Source organism: Podarcis tiliguerta, assembly GCF_965153285.1.
Source record: "Podarcis tiliguerta genome assembly, chromosome: 4".
Classification (NCBI taxonomy): Eukaryota; Metazoa; Chordata; class Lepidosauria; order Squamata; family Lacertidae; genus Podarcis; species Podarcis tiliguerta.
In genome coordinates this window covers 16,312,788-16,332,493 of record NC_139537.1, presented here as the reverse complement: position 1 = coordinate 16,332,493, position 19,706 = coordinate 16,312,788, and the positions used below count along the sequence as shown (strand labels likewise).

The 19,706-nt window shown below is 41.9% G+C and overlaps 1 protein-coding gene across 7 annotated transcripts in view; it reads left to right on the top strand.

Moving 5' to 3' along the window:
• MRE11 (MRE11 homolog, double strand break repair nuclease) overlaps positions 1-19,706 on the top strand; it is a 29,230-nt gene that overhangs the window by 753 nt on the left and 8,771 nt on the right. For 2 of the 7 annotated variants that reach the window (XR_014510184.1, XM_083436419.1), the window contains exons 2-16: positions 3,590-3,690; positions 3,854-4,020; positions 4,843-5,003; positions 5,184-5,271; positions 6,360-6,501; positions 8,561-8,675; positions 9,945-10,130; positions 12,089-12,260; positions 12,713-12,793; positions 12,899-13,025; positions 13,459-13,559; positions 15,047-15,220; positions 16,025-16,087; positions 17,364-17,586; positions 18,800-18,883. Coding sequence is in view for 6 of the 7 variants with exons in the window: in XM_083436419.1 (XP_083292545.1) it covers positions 3,988-4,020; positions 4,843-5,003; positions 5,184-5,271; positions 6,360-6,501; positions 8,561-8,675; positions 9,945-10,130; positions 12,089-12,260; positions 12,713-12,793; positions 12,899-13,025; positions 13,459-13,559; positions 15,047-15,220; positions 16,025-16,087; positions 17,364-17,586; positions 18,800-18,883 (1,750 nt within the window). In the remaining variant the exon portion in view is untranslated. Of the gene's footprint in view, positions 1-2,898; positions 3,007-3,589; positions 3,691-3,853; positions 4,021-4,842; positions 5,004-5,183; positions 5,272-6,359; positions 6,502-8,560; positions 8,676-9,944; positions 10,131-12,088; positions 12,261-12,712; positions 12,794-12,898; positions 13,026-13,458; positions 13,560-15,046; positions 15,221-16,024; positions 16,088-17,363; positions 17,587-18,799; positions 18,884-19,706 lie in introns of all 7 variants that reach the window. The other 5 variants (XM_083436417.1, XM_083436415.1, XM_083436418.1 and 2 more) reach the window with 5 other exon arrangements.

Below are 19,706 nucleotides of genomic sequence, written 5' to 3'. Positions count from 1 at the left end.
ACCCGGAAACTGCAATTAATCCAGAATGCGGCAGCTAGACTGGTGACTGGGAGCGGCCACAGGGACCATATAACACCAGTCCTGAGAGATCTGCATTGGCTCCAAGTACGTTTCCGAGCACAATTCAAAGTGTTGCTGCTGACCTTTAAAGCCCTAAATGGCCTCGGCCCAGGATACCTGAAGGTGAGTCTCCACCCCCATTGTTCAGCCCGGACACTGAGATCCAGCGCCGAGGGCCTTCTGGCGGTTCCCTCACTGTGAGAAGTGAGGTTACAGGGAACCAGACAGAGGGCCTTCTCTGTAGTGGCGCCCGCCCTGTGGAACACCCTCCCTTCAGATGTGAAGGAAATAAGCAGCTATCCTATCTTTAAAAGACATCTGAAGGCAGCCCTGTTTAGGGAAGTTTAAAATATTTAATGCTGTATTGTTTTTAACACTTGATTGGGAGCCGCCCAGAGTGGCTGGGGAAACTCGGGGTATAAATAATAAAATTATTATTATTATTATTATCATTATCATTCCTAGCTAACAGGACCAGTGGTCAGGGATGATGGGAATTGTAGTCTCAAAACATCTGGAGGGCCACGTTTGCCTATGCCTGTTTAAGAGCCTCACGCTCTAGTACCGATGGAGCTACCCCAGAGAGTAGTTTTCTGCCCATAGAGGATGTTGCCTGCCGTGTCTCTCCATGAGTCTGTGCTTTGGCAAGTGCCTCTTTTCCAGGGGAAAAGCAGCAGGTGTTTCTATTTGGGTGTGATCAATCTGTCACCCCGGGACTTAAGCAGAAGAAGTTTGTTTGTTGCCTTTGTTAGCTTCCTTCCTGCAGAGTGGCCCAAAGTGGCTTGCCTGAAGGTTGGTTAAGAACATTTGATGGAAATCTAAAAGCGCAGCTGAATAGATAAAAGGCAGTACTAGAAGAGGTCACAGAGTGTGTATGGAGGGAGAAGAAACTACCCAGAAGGCCTGATCTTGTATTTTCATTTTCCTCACCTCATGTGGTGGTTGCCCGCTGTGCCTCTTCATGATGCAGTGTTCTGGCTGTGCTGCTTCCTGAATAAGCCTCTGGCATCACATTGATCATTTGATCACCCTTCATGTTAAGATTAAAGTTGAATTAGCTGCCCATAGTGGAGGTTGCCTGCTGTGTATCTGCTAATCAAGTATCTGGAATTCCATGGGCTATGGTCATTATATCACACCTCATGCCAACAGCTCAGCAGAATCATCTGCCTGCAGGAGAAGGTGCTTGCTGTGTCCATGCATGAGTGGATTATCAATGGTGTTACCCCAGTTTTGATGTGCTGATCTTTTAGGGCCTGCTTTGTTGTCCTTTTGGTGCCAGGCAAAATGATTTTAAAAAGAAACTAACAGGCCTTTTGGACTTAATTTTAGCCCTGATTATTGTTATTAATCTGGATCTTACGATTTTGTTGCCTGTTTTACAATCAGTTTTATTTGTTTTACCTATATTTTTATTGTTTGGGGTTGTTTTCTTTTATGTAAATGACTGGGAATTCCTTTTGAATGATGTTTTAGTTGTTGTTTTTATAATAAACAAGCAAATAATGTTTCATTTGTTGGAGCAAAACTCAATAGATGTGCTTCCAAAGTACTTAAGCAACACTTCACTTGCATTAGGTGTTTGCAAAACACTCCAGCATCACTTGAATTTAGCATTATGGAAAGGGAAAGAAACTACCCAATTTGCTTCTTTCTCTTCCTTTTGTGTTTTTGCAGGATACAGTAGCGAGACACTGCTAGCATTTGCTGCAAAAGCTTGACTCAGCAGAAATAAAACACTTGTCCTTTTCCCCTCTGTAGAAGGAAATGAAGTACAGTAGTACCTCGGGTTAAGAACTTAATTACCTTATTTTTCACTCCATAAGGCGCACCTGACCATAAGGTGCACCTACTTTTTTGTGGGGGGGATTTCAAGGGGGGAAAAATGCGGCTCTTGGGGGCTTTTGCGGGAGATGGGGGAAGTGCGAGAGCCTCATTCTGTCCCTTCCCTCACCTCCCGCAAAAGCCAAGGATAGCCGCGCAAAGCCTCCCCACGGCAGCGGGATGAAGGCTCCCCGCTGCCCAGCGGAGGCTTCGCGGGCTACCCCAGAGCTGCTCGACTCAAAGAGCAGGTTGGGGAGCAGTGGAAAGGCTGCGTGCAGCCTTCCCGCTGCTTGTTGGGGCTGGTGGTGGGGGAAGTGCGGCTTTCCCCACTGCCGGCCCCACAAGCTCGGGGAGCAGCCTTTCCGCTGCTCCCCGACCTGCTCTTTGGGGAAAGCCACTGCCAGCCCCAAAGAGCAGGTCAGGGAGCAGCACAGACATTTCCCCTTAGATTTTAAGAGGAAAAAAGTGCGTCTTATGGAGCGAAAATACGGTAGTTCCAGAGGTCCGTTCTTAACCATAAACTGTTCTTAACCTGAGGTACCACTTTAGCCAATGGGGCATCCTGCTACCGCCATGCCACCGCCACGCTATTTCTGTTCTCATCCTGAAGCAAAGTTCTTAACCTGAGGTACTATTTCTGGGTTAGCAGAGTCTGTAACCTGAAGCGTCTGTAACCTGAAGCGTCTGTAACCCAAGGTACCACTGTAGTTTTTATTCAGCATGAGATTTTTTCCTCAAAAAAGACCAGTAGTGTTTAGCTGCTGCTTCCTGCAAAGGCCCAATGGAAAGGGAGAAAAACAAATCTTTACTTCCATCCCCAAGTTCTCTGCAATAGAAGAAAACAACAAAAAACAATCTTACTGCCACTGTCAACCTCCACAGAGGATGGAGAAGAAAAGAATCAGTGTTTTCTCAAAAAGCAAACATGATTTTTAGTGAATGCTTAGAGGTGCTTCTCATTGGTGAGGAGGCAGGTGCAGTTAAACTCTGCTTATGCATTGATCATTCCATTAGGTGTGATTGGATCATTCTGCCATTCTCTATGCCAGGATCCCAGAATGGAGGAGGCTTCCCGTTCTCACTGTATGATTCATAGTGCCTTTCAAATCTTTCTGGGGACAGGTAATTCTGCCTCAATCCTTTCCAGAGGATGTGTTTGGATAGATAAGTTACTATAGATACCAAGATTGCAGTAGAATTGCATGATCTCAAAAGCCAGTCAAAATTTTGAGTCACCACGCCAGGCTCAAGCCTTAGCTTGTCTTCCTCCATAGGTGGGGCTGTCACTTTTCTGTTCAAAGAAATGAACAGAAAAATCAGTAATTTCTTTATGACCAACAGAAAACCAACATTGTCACAAAGACCAAGTTTATGTGTTCTTAGGGCTGCAGGTTTTCTAAAGGAAACTTAGAGGGACTTTCTTTTGTGTGTAGACAACATGCATAGGCCATGCTGATTATTACTTTCTGCTGTTATTGTAACAAATGTTAAAGTAGTTTCAATGCAAAGCAGTTGTATGCATGTTTACTCAGGAGAAAGTCCTACTGTTTCAGTGAAGCTAAGTGTCTTTAGAGCTGTAACCCGAGGTGTTTGTAACCTGAGGTACCACTGTATCAGTTTTATACTTTTCCTATAGATTGTCATTGAGTATTTTCCTCTTTTGGATGTTACTCTTAGGTCCTGACTCTGAATCTCCTTTTTTCAGTCTCTTAATGTTCAGTGGTGCAGCTGCACTGTTGAACTGTGAGGAGTCCCGTGGGTTTGGGGCGCTGGTATGATTGCAGAGATGAGGCCTTCTACTTCCACGTAAGTCCCCTGCTAATATTTTCTCTCCCCTTGTGTGAATCCTTTTATAGAATTGTGTCTGTATGGTTGTAGAATTCGGGGAGTGCAACTTCTGACTTTTGCAAAATGCTTCATTGTAGTATAATCGCATAGTAACAGTGTTATGTTTCCCCCCCATGTTTAGGGATGATGAAGAAAATGCTACATTTAAAATTTTAGTTGCTACCGACATTCATCTTGGGTACTTGGAGAAGGATGCGGCACGTGGAAATGATACGTTTGTAACATTTGATGAAATATTGAAACTTGCTCAAGATAATGAGGCAAGGCAGTTTTATAACGCTTTGTAAGGTTAGCATCAAGGGACCAGTATTTTCTAGAAAGCAGTGTTATAATGTGCCAACAGCTCTGTGTGTACCATGTATAGGCCATGGATGGGGAGCTGTTGTCCCTTAGATGGTTGCTGAACTGCAGCTTCCCTCATCCCTCTGGGCCACCGGGCCACCTGACTGATGCTGAAGGGAGCTGGATTTAACACAGGTTCCTCATCCTGAGTGCCTTCAACCATAAGCAAGGATTGGAATAGTAAGGAAGGGCTACATGTGGCAGGATATTTTACTTAAATGGCTTCAGAGATGTGACATGTTGCAGAAAAAATTGTTAAAATACAGATGGGGACATTATGGGAATAGTAATGTGGTTCTGCCAATGCATCAGTTTCTTGAAATTTCACTGTAACATATGATGTATTATAGCTGATTTTAAAAAATGAATATATTACTTTTACAGAGTTACAAACTTAAATATTTATTAAAGACTCAGTAAAATTCCTGGATAAATTTGCCCTTTTATGTACTGTTCTCTGTTTAATGACTTTTTTGACGCTAATCAATGCTGAAAGAGCAAGATTAATTTTGATTATTTAGATTTTGTTTGCACTGTAAATTGCTTTTAGGTAACCAAAAACTGCCCAGAGAAATTTAGCTGCTTAATAAATATGATGTATATAATATTATTATGAATAATGAATACAATAATAATGTAATACTGCCAATTTATTTATTTATTAATACTCTTTGCAAAGGTATATGGTTTTACAAAACGGAAGTAAAAAATTATAAATGGAAATGGTTTTCAATATTTTAAAATAACTTTCCCCTTTCCTTTTTATAGGTGGATTTTCTTTTATTAGGAGGCGATCTCTTTCATGAAAACAAACCTTCCAGAAAAACATTACATACTTGCTTAGAATTATTAAGGAAATATTGTATGGGTGACCGTCCTATACAGTTTGAAATTCTGAGTGACCAGTCAGTTAATTTTGGTTTTAGCAAGTAGGTATCTTTATGATAAAACTGACTATCATAGTTGTAATGTTTTCTAAATAGAGTTTAATAAATGATAATAATTATTCTGTGGCCATTCATTTATGGCATGTTTCAGTGTAAAAAGTGATGACTTGAGCAGTGATATTTCTGTTTATAAATGAACTTAAACTTTGCTCTCCTGTTCAGGTTTCCTTGGGTAAACTACCAAGATGACAATCTCAACATTTCTATTCCAGTTTTTAGTATTCATGGCAACCATGATGATCCAACAGGGGTAAGAATGTTATACCAAAGTTGATAACTAGTAGGCTAAATGAATTATTGGATATGACAAACCTTCAGAAGATTAGTAAAGAGTTTAAACATCAGAATCCAGCAAACATTTATGCATTGATGTCCTTACAGTACAGCCCTAATAATGTCTACTTAGAAATAAGTCCTATTGAGGTCATTGTGGTTTCCAGGTAATTTAGGTTAGGATTGTAGCCTTAGTGAGATTGCAACATTGGTGCCTAGGTAAACTACTGTCTTAATTCTTGTATGAAACGGTTATGGTGGCTTACATTGTAATTTTGAAATAGTTGCATTGAGGTTTTTAAATGATTTCTGCTTTTTAAGAAGGCATACACTTGTTACATAAGGGGCTGAAAATGCGGTTGATGGGGCTCTCTGTTTCCTTTGTTGGCCTAGGATAAAACATGCTTTTTAATGGCATAAACATGTACACTTACCATGTAATCAATTCTAGTTTATCCTCTTAAGGTCCACAAAGATATTAGTACTTAGCATTTTTAATATCTTTTATGTCAACGTATATCTCTGTTCATTGTTTGTGGCCTATTGATGGCCTAAAGAAGGAGGGAAAAGAATCAATTCCACTTTACAAAAGCTTTCTTACCCAGATGCCTAGCCCTAGAGGCTGTTACAGGCACCCGGCTAGTAGCTATTTATAAGCCTAGTTTAGCTGATCTGGAAAAGAATACAATATTTCCCCCCCTTAAGTGCTTTACATTGTTTGGGAAACCTGTGTTCCTCTGCTTGCTGCTGGACTATAACTGTCATCCCTGGCTGGCTATGGCTAATGGGAATTGTAGTCCAACATTTGCTGGACCACATTTTCCTCATCTGTACTTCATGGTGGAGTCTCCTTCTTTGGAGGTCTTTAAGCAGAGGCTTGACAACCATATGTCAGGAGTGCTCTGATGGTGTTTCCTGCTTGGCAGGGGGTTGGACTCGATGGCCCTTGTGGTCTCTTCCAACTCTATGATTCTATGATTCTATGTGTTTCTGGGCTAAATGGTGACTAAGCCAACCTTTGATAAACAAATGCTAATTGTAGATATTCCTTCATCTATCTTACAGGCAGATGCTCTTTGTGCTTTGGACATCTTAAGTTGTGCAGGACTTGTGAATCATTTTGGACGATCACCTTCTGTAGAGAAGATAGACATTAGTCCTGTTTTGCTTCAGAAGGGCAGTTCCAAAATTGCTCTTTATGGATTAGGTATGCTATTTTTTTTTTTTTTTGGAATGGTGGCAAGGCTTTAATGAAACCATAACACCTTGGAGGAACATCAGGTCTGGCCTGAAGATGGTGAATTTTATTTATTAGAATTAGCGTTATGATCCTGGGGTGTGAGATTAGTGGAGTTTGATTTGGAAAACCTTAAGTCTGTTGACCAGTATTTATGGTTTTCACCAAATGAGGGGAACCTAGGTTTGATGTCTCAAAAGTTTGTAGTAGAACAAATAGCTCTTTCCATTATACCTGTCAGTAAATCAAAGGGGGAAAAGATGGTAAGCAATGAGTGCATTGAAAGTGCTTTGCATTTAATAATTAAATTATTTGTGGCTCATTGAAAACCCTATCCATTATTATTATTATTATTTAATTAAATACTGACTTTCCCGCCTCTGTCTTCCTGGTTCATTAGTGCTGGCCTGCTTGCTGTCTCCTTGACCACATTTTCCTATTTCTTTCATTCTCCTACTTTTCTACAGAAACCTGAGTGCCATTGCCAATACAACTATGTGGAAGTCACTCAAACACCTGTTGTTTTTTAAAATCAAGTGGTGTATTTAAATTTTACTAAACAAATACAGTGGTACCTCAGTTTTCAAATTTCTCCATTAACAAACATTTTGGTTTTTGAACACCGTAAACCCAGAAGTCAATGCTTCGGTTTTTGAACACGCCTCGGAAGTTGAACATGCCGTGCAGCTTCCGCTGAGTGCAAGATCCTGAGGCCTAGCTGTTGGCTATTGAGTTTTTGGTTTCCGAAAGTTTCAGAACTCAAACGGTCTTCTGGAACGGATTGTGTTTGAAAAGTGAGGTAACACTGTAAAAGGAAGTTCATGTGGATTGCAGATGTGAGGCAAATTGGCCTGAGCTAGTAGATAGCACCGTGTAGGAATACAGCAAGCTGGCTTATACTGAGATGGAACCATTGTTCCATCTAGAGCAGTATTGTCTACATTGACTGGCAGCAGCTGTTGAAGAATTCAGATAGGATTCTCTCGAACCAGGGACCTTCTGTGTGCAAAACAAATGCCTCACTTCCGAGCTACAGCACTTCCCCAAAACAGAACAATAAACTCTCGAGCACACGGTTCCGGAACCTATTTTCCCCAGATTTCTCTGCTGTTGCTTTGGCCTGCCAATTTCTCGTTAGCATGTTTTCCCTGCATTTCTTCCATCCAGCACTTGTATTTCTTTTAGAAACTGTTCTGGGTGGGGGGGATCAGGTTTAAAATTTTCTAGAAACCTAAACAATTGAGATTGCTGCTCTCCTTTTAGTCAGGCTTGAAAATAAATACTTTGGCAGTAGGCAACCACTTCCTGCCCAACTCACCAAGCTCAGGGCTCCCTCCTTCACTGGATGCCATAGCTCGTGGGTAGGCAAACTAAGGCCCAGGGGCCGGATCCGGACCAATCGCCTTCTAAATCCGGCCTGCAGGCGGTCCGGGTATCAGTGTGTTTTTACATGAGTAGAATGTGTCCTTTTATTTAAAATGCATCTCAGGGTTATTTGTGGGGCATAGGAATTCGTTCTCCCCCCCCCCCCCCCGGAATATAGTCCGGATCCCCACAAGGTCTGAGGGACAGTGGACTGGCCCCCTGCTGAAAAAGTTTGCTGACGCCTGCCATAGCTCCTTACTGCGTTTCTTTGACAAGGACACACAGCACTGGTCTGGGGGCTACCAGCCTTTACTTTGTCATGAGTGCAGCCTTGGCAGTTCTGCTCTGTGTCATTTTTGGACAGGGAACTCAGTGCAGCAGCTTGGGGGGCGGTGATGACTGTGTAGGAGAGTGTCGGATGCCGCTTGGCTGCTGACCCAGGACATGCTACTTGCTGAAAGTGAATATGTAAGTGGCAAGTTGCAAGGCAGTTTTAGGCATTTTCTAAACATTGGCAACTTTAATACAAACCATTGGGCTGGCAAGGATAATTTAGTCCACCCTCTTGCCAATGAAGGAAGTTTTTACTGCAGTACAGTATGTCATTTTCACAGTATTTCATCACAAACAACTCACTACAAGGTAATTATTACGTCCGTTCCAGGATCTATTCCAGATGAGAGGCTTCACAGAATGTTTGTGAACAAGCAAGTGACTATGCTGAGACCAAAGGAAGATGAAGATAGTTGGTTTAATCTGTTTGTAATTCACCAGAACAGGTACTGATGTTGTGTTTTTGTATATTCTGTTGGCCCAGAGGGGCTGGGGCAACCCAGTCACATGGGTGAGGTACAAATGATGATGATGAAATTGGTACCTTTCTCTCCCCCCTCCACTCTGCTCAGCCTTGCTTTAAAGTTGTCATTTTGCTTGTTCTTTGATGACAGAAAAAAGATGGTGGACTACAATACCAGCTCTGCACAGCTGATGTGAATATAGAGTACTTTTCTGCTTTTGGAGGGACATAAATAATAACCTTAGGCAACAGGTTTTAACTCTTTAATAGGGAAGGGACGCGGGTGGCGCTGTGGGTTAAACCACAGAGCCTAGGGCTTGCTGATCAGAAGGTCGGCAGTTCAAATCCCCGCGACGGGGTGAGTTCCCGTTGCTCGGTCCCTGCTCCTGCCAACCTAGCAGTTCGAAAGCACGTCAAAGTGCAAGTAGATAAATAGGTACCGCTCCGGCAGGAAGGTAAATGGCGTTTCCCTGTGCTGCTCTGGTTCGCCAGAAGCAGCTTAGTCATGCTGGCCACATGACCCGGAAGCTGTACACCGGCTCCCTCGGCCAGTAAAGCGAGATGAGCGCCGCAACCCCAGAGTCGTCCGCGACTGGACCTAATGGTCTGGGGTCCCTTTACCTTTAAATACTGTAATCCTTAGGGTAAGGAATAGTTGCTCTTAGCAATTTGAAAAATAAACAACTTTTATTTATGTGGGGCCCAAAGTTCTCATTTGAATGATGGCTTGCTCTTGTCAAGTGAGTAACCTTTTCTGTTACCTGTGTTTATAAATAACAATGGATAAATTTTGCTTTTCATTCTGGCTCCTTGGTGTGGATGGGTCACTTTTGATTATGCAGAAAACGAGGTTCAGTGGTGGTAGGATTGCATAAGGCTATGGGGGACTTGATCTGGGGACTTAGCAATAGGACCCAAGTGTCCTACTCTCTGAGTCAACAAAGCAGCTTGCAGGTGGAAGGAGTTGCTGGGCTATTTTCCTGTGCTTCAGTGCTACCCTTATAATGGCCTCTTACATTTGACCGTTGCTGATCTGTCTGCAACCTGAACTTCTGTCTGTCCTACAGCTTTAATTTAATTCGCCTTTCCTTACCTTTTGAAAATTGTACCTGATACACATGTTTTTGCAGTTGTTAAAGTGGAATTAAATATTTTATAAACACTTACTTTAACTGGAATATTTTAGTTTAATATCAGTGTAAAACCACCTCCTCAGTTTTGCAATTACATTTGTATGTTTCCTTTTGTACAGGAGCAAACATGGTGCCACAAATTATATTCCGGAACAGTTTCTAGATGATTTTATTGATCTCGTAATTTGGGGTCATGAGCATGAATGTAAAATAGCTCCTGCCCGAAATGAACGACAACTTTTCTATGTGTCTCAGCCAGGAAGTTCAGTGGTCACATCTTTGTCACCAGGAGAAGCTGCCAAAAAGTATGTACTTAGGTTTTATTTATTATTTTGTCTGGATTACTAAATGAGATCTTGCAAATTACCGTATTTTTCTGCCCATAAGATGCCCCTACGTATAAGATGCCCCCTATTTTTGCGGCAACAACCAATCACCAGTCCAGCCTTGGCACTATCCATGTATAAGACACCCCCTAATTTCTGACATTTTTTAAAGGAAAAAAACCTAGTCTTATACAAGGAAAAATATGATATTCTTTGCTTGCTCTCACCCTTTCGGCTTGTTTATAAGGTGAAAGCAGGGGACTCTAATTTCTATTCCTGGTGAGGAATTAGAAGATCTCCCCATCCCTTAAGCCCTGCCCCTTAGTTTTAGCTGCTTGCTCCTACCTGAGTCCCATAATCTGCTCAGCTTCGAAAACGCTGTTCTAGAGAAGGCTTCAGGGCTCTCTCACTGACAGATGGCAATTCCTGTTGTCACAGTACTATGACTGTCTTGCGCCTTCCTTCCTACAATTTCAGTGATTTAACAAAGGGTCCAGAACCTGACCTGACTTGTGGCTGCTGACTCCCCAGTTGTACTATCTGTTCTTGGTACAAGCATGCCCTATACCATTCAACTGAAATGTCTACAAGGAGGGAGAAGGCACTGAGCCTCTTGTCTGTGTCCCCTGTTTTCCCCCAGTGGTGGAACTGGACTGACATAAAGTGGCAGGTAGAGAGGGCTGGGCTAAGGAGAATAAGCTCTGCATTGTTCCAGTCCTGGCCAGGGAGGGCGGGGTATAAATATTATATTATTATTATTATTATTATTATTATTATTATTATTATTATTATTATTATTAGTGGACCCTCCCCTAATAGTGATCTTGTAAACTAGCAAATTGAACCATAACTGATTTCTTTGCTATGCTCCTTTGAAACAAACAAACAAACAAACACACACACATTCAGCATCTTAGTAGCAGAATAGTCTCCATGGGCACCAGCAACCTTTAATCCAAATGGCTATGGAGCAATTCACCCAGAGACATGGAGAACTGCACAGGAAATTTTTGCCATGCAAGGTGCAGAGTGGGAGAATCTGGCATTTCTTTCCTTAAGTAAAGGAAGGAAAGATGGGGAGCCAATTATTATTGGAGGAGGCCCTGTTCTCTAGGGCTAAGAGGCAGTCTCTGTCATAACTTCTGGAGGAGACTGGACTGCCTTTGCCTCAAGTCCCAGTTCAACTTCCTTCTGACGAAAGACAGACCTCGAGGAGCTCATGCATTGGCATGAGAACCAAATACTAGTTAGAGAGAGAGAGAGAGAGAGAGAGAAGGAAAGAGTGTCTGTGTCATCCAAGATGCAGAGTTCAAGAATCTGCCATTGTTGTTCCCTTCTTAAGAGAAGATAATACAAGTAAATAGATTTCTGTAGCTTAGGTAATGTAGCCTTGTTTTATCTCCGGAAGACAGAATTGCGATTGTAGATTTACTGACTACGTTTTAGACTAAAAACTGCTTGCCTTGTGCCTGTAAGTTCCCAAACCATTTGCTGAGCTGCTGAGATACTTGAGGAGGGAGGACAGGTTCTGTAATGTTGTTGATAGTGAATGCAAGGAAAATGGAAGGTCATCTGGTCTTGGTGAAAGAAACCTGTGAAGGCAGAATAAGGTTCATGATGGGGTAGGGATTACAGATGGCAGGTTATTTCTGTTAAAAATGTAAGTCAGATCTTTTGCTGCAATGGTATGCATTAAGCTAAGTACTCCATTCACTGCCCATTTGTATAAGGACCCAGATCCATTCTGATTATTCCCAGTGTGAACTTCTCCTAGCCATGGCCCTTGAACTCCCTGTCCAACTCTTAAGGCTCCTATAACAAGTAACAGCTTTCCATCATGTTGACAACTCTGTGAGCCTAACAGTGATCACGGCTGAAATAAATTCTCAGGGTATATGCCACACTCGATTTACCCGGCTTTGCTCAATGCATTCCAGACATGTTGGCTTGCTGCGCATCAAAGGCAAAAAAATGAATATGCAAAAGATTCCTCTCCAAACAGTACGGCCTTTCTACATCGAGGACATTGTTCTTGCTGACCATCCTGACATCTTTAATCCTGACAATCCTAAAGTAACACAAGCGATACAAGCTTTCTGCATGGAAAAGGTAGGAGCTGGGAAAGATAGGAATGGGGCACGAGTCCACTATGGTTTCGGATATTAGGAGTGCTATCTCACTGTGTATGTGGACACTTTGTATGTGGGTTGTAGTATTGTAGAATATGAATGGTTGATAGAGTTAATGTTTGAGGCTGTGAATAGTAGTAGTGTTGTCAAATGGATGGTGAGAGATGGGGTTTGAAATACTTATGTCATACTGCCTTGTAGTTCTTTCAGCCAGATGGGCAGGGTAAAAAGAATAAAAATATTATGAATTTAGATTATTATATTATATTATATTAGGATATTGCCTTTGTATTCTGTTATGTGAATAATTTGATGTGGTTTTTTGCACTTAATTCTGCATGTAAACTGCTTTGAGATCTTTTGGATGGTTGATAAATGGAAATAATAAATAAATAGCCAGGTATGTGGTTTTTCCCCTTTCCATTTTTAAAGGTTGAAGCCATGTTGGACAATTCAGAAAGAGACCGTCTTGACAACCCCAGACAACCAGATAAGCCTCTAATAAGATTACGAGTAAGATGGGGCTCCTAATACGGTTTTTTAAAAAAAATCAAAAAGCAATGTAGCAAACATATTGTTAAACACGTTACTTATTTTTTCTTCTCTCTTTTTTTGAAGGTAGATTACAGCGGAGGCTTTGAACCATTCAACATTGTGCGTTTCAGCCAAAAGTTCATGGATAGGATAGCTAATCCCAAAGATATCATACATTTTTTCAGGCACCGGGAGCAAAAAGAGAAAAATGGTAAAAGAATGAACAATAATGTAGCTTCTACAGAGAATTGTAACAAATATTGTTGATGGGGAAAAGAACATTATTCATGGAAGTACTTTGGTGTGGCAACAATGTATTTGAAGCATTGCAATGCTTCTATACAACAATAATGTAGCATTGTTCTGTAAGCAGAAATCATTGTGTTGACAGGATGTGTTGGTTTAACACCTCTCTGAGTATGATTTAAACATTGGGAACCAACCAATATATACAACATAACATTAGTTACCACAGGTTAGCAATTGTTCTGTGTTAAGGTCAGATATTCACACACACACGGACTGTTGTTCTTAATTATTTCAACCTGCAGATATGCATTTTGCCTTATTGTAATGATAATTTGGGATAGCAAACCATTCTCTACATGGGCTAAAAATTGCATCATTTTTTCCTTTTTTTAAAGATGAGATTAACTTTGGAAAACTGGTCCACAAGCCTGCATCAGAGACAACAACTTTGAGGGTAGAGGATCTTGTTAAACAATACTTCCAGACAGCTGAGAAGGTAAACTTATTATTCAGAATTTGAGGTGTTGTTTTCTTCTTGTTACCTCAGGTTGAATTTCTGGTTTTAACGCTAATTCAACAGCAGGTGAATTTTGTTTCTCAAAGCCTTATAGCTATTGATTTTTCATTCTAAGAATCTGAAATTGCGTGGAAGGAAAAAATCTAGAAGAGGAATAGTGTTAAGTTTTTTGAGCAAAAAACCAACAGAGACTTGTGGCCCTCAGGAAAAAGAGATGATTCATATACAATAGCAAACCATGATGTGTTCTGATGTTTGAACTGATACAATCTGATAAACCATGGTTTGTGAACCGAACACAAAACCAGGATTAATATCGCATAATTTGAAGCTGGTTTGCAGACCAGTTTGGGTAAACTCTTTCATCATTGCATCCAAACTGTCCAATAATAATGTCTGTTAAAATACACAAAATAAGTAAATGATCCACAAAACCAAGTCTAGGTCTTGCCGCAATCATTCCAATAGACCTGAGAAGGCGCTGCAAAAACAGTTGGTGAGCTTCTTTTGTAAGTTTGCTGAGCTGTTTTTTAAAAGAAATATTTTTATTAAAGCTTTCTTAATTTGTTGAGCTGCCTTTTGAGGAATCGCCCCTGGCTCCAGTCCTCGCTTACTTACTGTATTAACCTGTGTATAAGATGACCCCCAATTTATCACTAAAAAAAATATTCCAGAAAAAGGTCACCTTATACATGGAAAAATATGGTATGTTTTAATCTGAGGTCTGAAAACAAAGTAAGGAGCAATTGCACCTCTGGGGGGAGGGAGATGTGCATATGGCATGGCACAATGGAGAAGGCCCTGCTCTGCGTTGCTACACCACAAACTACCGTATTTTTTGCTCTATAAGACTCACTTTTTCCCTCCTAAAAAGCAAGGGGAAATGTGTGTGCGTCTTATGGAGCGAATGCAGGCTGCGCAGCTATCCCAGAAGCCAGAACAGCAAGAGGGATCGCTGCTTTCAGTGCGCAGTGATCCCTCTTGCTGTTCTGGCTTCTGAGATTCAGGATATTTTTTCCCCCTGTTTTCCTCCTCCAAAAACTAGGTGCATCTTGTAGTCTGGTGCGTCTTATAGAGCGAAAAATACGGTAACTGGAACAATGAGCAGGGCCTCTGCAATTCTTTACACAGAGGTGGAGAACCTTTTCCTGAGGTCAGATAGAAAAGCCTGGAGGACTGCATAGTACAAACCATGGTTTGCTGTTACACCTGAACCAGCGCAGGCTAATTTATTACACTATGTGCTTTTGTAGTCAAGAACCATAAAGCTTAGGGCGGCATTTAACTAAATAATTGTGTGAGCACAATGACTTCCCCCTGTGCATACCTGCCTTTAGCTAATAATTTTCAATCACTTGCATTTCGGCTCATCTTAAGTCCCCCCCCCCCCGAGGTTACATCGTTTCACCACCCAAGAACATAAATCTGGGGTATTCAATGCAGTTTCTTGTTTGTCTTTCTGCAAGAAAGTGCAGCTTTCCCTCCTGACTGAGAGAGGCATGGGAGAGGCAGTGCAAGAGTTTGTGGATAAGGAGGAGAAGGATGCGATTGAGGAGCTGGTGAAATTCCAGCTAGAGAAGACGCAGCGGTTTCTGAAGGAACGCCATACAGATGCAGAGGAAGCCAAAATTGATGAAGAGGTTAGTATGGAGCATGGGTAGGTAAACTAAGGCCCGGGGGCCGGATGCGGCCCAATCGCCTTCTAAATCCGGCCAGCGGGTGGTCCGGGAATCAGCATGTTTTTACATGAGTAGAATGTGTCCTTTTATTTAAAATGCATCTCTGGGTTATTTGTGGGGCATAGGAATTTGTTCATCCCCCCCCCCCATATAGTCTGGCCCCCCACAAGGTCAGAGGGAAAATGAACCGGCTCCCTGCTGAAAAAGTTTGCTGACCCCTGTATGGAGGGACTTACCTTTCTTGAAATGACAGTGGGTAGCAATATTTGGGAGAAAGAAAGGTGTTGGAACTTCACAGTTATTTTCTGTAAACATTCAAGGTCCTCACCCCACTCCCAATTCACCGTTCTGACAAGCCGATCCTTTTTACTAGCGTGTTCTGAAGGTTGGAGTGTTAAAAGATAATCCAGCCCCTTAATTTATGCAACATTTTATTAAAGTGACTGAGTGGCATTGCCATTTTAAGCCACAAGATGGCAGCAAAATAGTATATACTGGCTTTACACAGATGGGTGCCCTCCAGTTGATTCAGACCCATCAACCTTAATCGAGAATGATGTAATAGCTGTTGGATGCATTTACTAATGTACGTCATGAAGGTCAAGCTCTACCTATCAGCATCTCAGGATGCCCCCCCCCCCCATTATTTGTTATTTTAATAATGGAAAGAGCAAAACAGTCCCCTTCTTTTTTGCCTATCTTTTTTACCCTGAAAGTGTAAAAATACATAGTTACCGTAGTTACCTTTTTACCACTTCGACACAGGTGCAACGCTTTAGAGAGTCGAGAAGAAAAAACACCATGGAGGAGGACGAGGAAGTTCGAGAGGTAATTAAGCTGAAACAATTGAAAGGATCTAAGGTGACTTGGGCCATCATAGCTGTCAACTTTTCCCTTTTCTTGCCAGGAATCCTATTCAGGATAAGGGAATTTCCCTTTAAAAAAGGGAAACGTTGACAGCTAGTTGATTGGCTTGAATAACATTTCTTTAGAGAGAGAGAGAACTTCCGTATGCAAGCAGTAGCTTCCATTGTTTCCAAAATGTATATCGCAATGTGTTGACATTCACTTCAATATTTTACCCATTTCCTATTTCTTTGGTAATAAACATGTTCCCCAAACTTTACCCTGATCACACGGTGCTGCAAGCTGTGTTTAATTAAAACTGGAAGCAGAAGCTTCCAGACTACTCCTCAACCAGCACTGAGCCCCAGTGGGAGTCTAGGCTCATTCTTGTGAAGCACAAAACTCTGACTTAGCTGCTAATACAAGTTGACTCCAGCAAAATAGATACTTTTGAGTTCTCCCCTCTCAGCTACCATCATGTATCTGTCTACATTGGCAAACCCAAAGATCCAGAGTTTTCCATCACTGCTGGATGCCAAAACACGGCTCGTAAGAGGCACAGTCTATGGGTTCTAATAGTTTTTACAAGGCATTGCCTAAAATTTGCCATCAAATCATAGATCACCAGATTTGTTCAGCGATTTGTTGACGGGTTCTTTTTTTGTCATCCTTCTTAAAAAGCATGTCTTGAATCAATATTTCATCGTGGCAAGGAATGGATCTGTGATTTTTTACTGTGTGGTCTACCAATGTAAGCTCAAGATTTTATGGTGGTGATGGGAACCCTGTGTAAAATCATGCAAATTGAAGAATATCTGTTTTAATTTTTCTGAACCTGTCAGGTGTGTCTGTGTGTGGGATGGTGGTGGTCATTTGTTCTTCCTTGCTTCCAAGAGAGAAAGAATCTTTTAAAAAGGGAACCTTTTTAAAAGGGAAGCTTTTAATTTTAATAGACTATTGTATTTTAATATTGTGTTGAAAGCTGCCCAGAGTGGCTGGGGAAACCCAGCCAGATGGGGGGGGTATAAATAAAGTATTATTATTATTATTATTATTATTATTATTATTATTATTAATATTAGCAGAGAGGGTGGTGCCCATGGTGCACACTCAAAAGTTATTGGGCTCAAAAAGGTTTTTCAGCATTGATTTAGTATTATGCCTGAACCAACCCCCTGGGGAAAGCAGATGAAACTTCGATTTTTGTTCCAGTAAGGCGGTTAATATGCTTCAACATTGGTTAACACTTTTCTCTCAGGCTTTAAACAGGGCCAAAGCTCATAGATCTCAGGGGGCTTATAATGCTTCCGTCAGTAGTGATGATGACCTCATGGATGTGGCTACCTCTGGTCAAAGGGCTAATGATGATTCCGATGATGATGCTGATTTGCCACCCAGCAGAGGAAGAGGGAGAGGTCGGGCAAGAGGCGGTAAAGGGCAGAACGTAACAGCAAGAGGAGCATCTCGACGAGGAAGAGGAGGCCAGTAGCCTTATTGTCCTTTGCAATTGCAATCCCAAGATTGTGGGATTATGATGGTGATGATAGTAATAATAATCATATATACATAAAGCTCTGAAGGGACGCTGGTGGCGCTGTGGTCTAAACCACTGAGCCTCTTGAGCTTGCTGATCAGAAGGTTGGCGGTTCGAATCCCCACAACGGGGTGAGCTCCTGTTGTTCGGTCCCTGCTCCTGCCCACCTAGCAGTTCAAAAGCATGTCAGAGTACAAGTAGATAAATAGGTACCTCTCCAGTGGGAAGGTAAATGGCGTTTCCGTGCGCTGCTCTGGTTTGCCTGAAGCGGCTTAGTCATGGTGGCCACATGACCCGGAAGCTGTATGCCGGCTCCCTCAGCCAATAAAGCAAGATGAGCGCTGCAACCCCAGAGTCGTTCACGACTGGACCTAGCGGTCAGGGGTCCCTTTACCTTTATACATAAAGCTCAGTTTGCAAATGTGCACAGTTTGCTAGGAGAAAAAAAAGGGCCATATGTTACCCATGTGCCCTGTTAACCTCCAGACTGGTGGAATCCTTTCCATGTGTGAGGAGGATGTTGTTGTTGTTTAGTTGTTTAGTCGTGTCTGACTTTTCATGACCCCATGGACCAGAGCACACCAGGCACTCCTGTGAGGAGGATACTTATGATTAAACAGATCAAAGAGGGAGTAAGAGGTATATCTTAAGCACACATCCATTCTATGATGTTTTGCATTAGTGATTCATGGTCAATTTCCAGTTTTAAAGAAGCATTTGCTTATAGCTTTCATCTTAGATCATTTTCTCTGCCCTAGCTCTTCTCTGTCAACCCTTTTCATGCTGGGATGATACAGACACCTGGCTCTTATGATTGCAAGAAACCTCTCCCTGGCCACTACTTTTTCCTTAGAGGAATTCTATCTGCACATGCATTCACGGAAATGGCAGAGACTGTCTTACATTTGCATGCACATGCTTTCTTGAGCATGTGCTATCTAGTTACTACAATGCAGACCCTCTTCTTACTTCTCCAGGCCAAAATAGAGCTTCCTTTCTCAGGTACAGGCTACCATTCTTAGAGCTGAGTGTGTCGTAACAGGCATGCATAGCGAAACACAGAGAAAAGGGTTGGCTCACTCTATCTGCTGCACCACAGTGGCTCAGTTAACAATTGGAGAAATGTAAACATCTGAATATTTACTTTTCTTTTACTGCAGGAGGCACTGGCCAGGACCAGATGATTAGCAGCAGAACATATAAATCTGCACCCGTTCCTACAAAGAATATGTCCATCATGGATGGTACGTTCAGAATGCAAGTGAACCCCTATATCATATTGACATGCATGTCCGAAATTATTACTCTCTTTAATGATACCTTAAGAAAATAATCCACTTGATGTTTTTGATGTTGTCACAGTGTCGCACATGTGTCATTTTCAGAGGTTTAGTTGTCTTAGGGAGCAATCCTATGCACAAAAAGCTGGTATAAAGCTCGTCAATGTAATTTAAGCCAGTATAAAGTTACTCCAGATCCAAATCTGGTCCAGCGGTAGGACTGCTGCTGTTGTTTTGCCTAAGCCTGGCAGATGGAAAACAGGCCTTTAATATAGTGTTCTGTGCCATGTTACCGAGACAAATGGGCTTAGGATCCAGCCTAATTTGCCAAGCTTTCTGATTCTGCCCCTGCCACACCCCTATTTGGGGACTGACACTAGCCTCAACTCAGAAGGATAAGCAAGTTATTTGATGCATCTTCGACTGAGCTAGCCCTGGGAACTTAACACCAGCTGAGCTGATGATCCGCTGTATCCTAAGCTGTTCATCCTGATGGATCTTTCCATAGGATTGCTCCCCTACTCTGGCAGCAAGAGTCTTGTGGCACATTAAAGACTCACAAATGTATTCTGGCATAAACCTTTGTAGATTAGAGTCTGCTTATTCAGATGCATGAAATGCTATTCTCAGTTGGCATGGGATGGAGGAAAAAAGTGTAACAGCGATGTTACAGGTAGTTGGAAATTTAATACAAATGCATACTGTCTGTAATAATTATGTTAAAACTTAAATGTATGTAAAATAAGCACAGTCACCAGTCACAAAAGCAGCCTTGGTGATGAGAATT